Below are 1,130 nucleotides of genomic sequence, written 5' to 3' on the forward strand. Positions count from 1 at the left end.
TAATTACTTATTCATTCTTGTATCAAAAATAAAATAGAATTAATCCAATGTTTTCTATTAATCCACAGTCTGTATAATAAAATGACTGCAACAATTGTCTTGTGGTCACGAGACGAGCTCTGTAATCTCTAAATAATTCCTAATTTTTGTATTTTTTAAGTGTCACTTTCATTGAACATRTTGTGGACATTAAATGTAGTGAAGAGTTCAAAACCACAAACAAACCTGTGTTGTTGCAGTAGTTTGAATCTTCTTTATGTCCTTATCCTTGCCATCATCTGACCTCTCTGTATCAGAAGTAGTGCTTGCCGTGTCCCCTCCGGTCTTAAATCCCACAGACTCCCCCTCTGCCCCGGTYGTGCCCTCTCCCTCTGGGAAATCTGGTCTCGGCGCTCCTTGGAGCTGGGTCTGGCTCTCGGCRATGGAGCTGATGTCAGCGAGAGAGCTCTGGATCTTGAACGGCCCGTCCTCTGGAAGCTCGCCGGCAGCGTGGCTCTGGGTCAGATCCGAGCCACAGCTGGTCATGTGGGCCAGCAGGCTGAGGTCATCGCTGGCGCTGGTGCTGGAGTGAGGGGGGACGGCGCTCGACGAAGTGGGCTGGTCTGGACCGGGCAGCACGAGGGGGTCTGTTGCTGCCAGAGCTGGAAGCAGTTTCTCATCAACCTGAGTGAGATGAATGAGGCAGTCCAAACCAGAGCAGCATTAGGACATTAAGAAAGAACAGCAGATGAGTCTATTTTTGATTTGAGGAAAGCWGAAAGGATAGACAACAGAGACGAAGACAGATTGGTGAATTTATTCTAGGTCAGCAGGGGAGGGATGGGCTGCACAGTTTTAATTAATCAGCGACAATAATATCCTTCCTCCTACCTTGCTGAACAGGAATCCATTGTTGCTTGGAACACTGTCTTTGTCATCAGCTAATGTGATGAGAGGACCCATGTTTCCATCCTCCTCTATGCTGACGCCAGACAGCCCCAGGCTCGTCCCRATTCCCGCCCTCGAACCCGGCGCCTCATCCTTCGGAGCCAGATTCCCGTTCAGGTTCTGCACCACGGAGCAGTACGTGCTGTCCAAGAGAGAATCCACTTCCACAAGAGGTCCATTTTCCATCCCGACCCCACCCCCGC

At 49.6% G+C, this 1,130-nt stretch overlaps 1 protein-coding gene across 4 annotated transcripts in view; it reads right to left on the reverse strand.

Annotated features, from left to right (window-relative positions):
• Window positions 1-1,130, reverse strand: part of nbeaa (neurobeachin a) — a gene marked incomplete in the record, with an annotated part of 147,512 nt that overhangs the window by 40,721 nt on the left and 105,661 nt on the right. For 3 of the 4 annotated variants that reach the window (XM_014003306.1, XM_014003305.1, XM_014003307.1), the window contains 2 exon segments: window positions 226-663; window positions 871-1,124. In XM_014003306.1, coding sequence (XP_013858760.1) covers window positions 226-663; window positions 871-1,113 — 681 coding nt within the window. 4 annotated transcript variants of the gene reach the window in all.

The sequence above is a fragment of the Austrofundulus limnaeus genome, unplaced genomic scaffold (assembly GCF_001266775.1).
Source record: "Austrofundulus limnaeus strain Quisiro unplaced genomic scaffold, Austrofundulus_limnaeus-1.0 Scaffold17, whole genome shotgun sequence".
Lineage (NCBI taxonomy): Eukaryota > Metazoa > Chordata > Actinopteri > Cyprinodontiformes > Rivulidae > Austrofundulus > Austrofundulus limnaeus.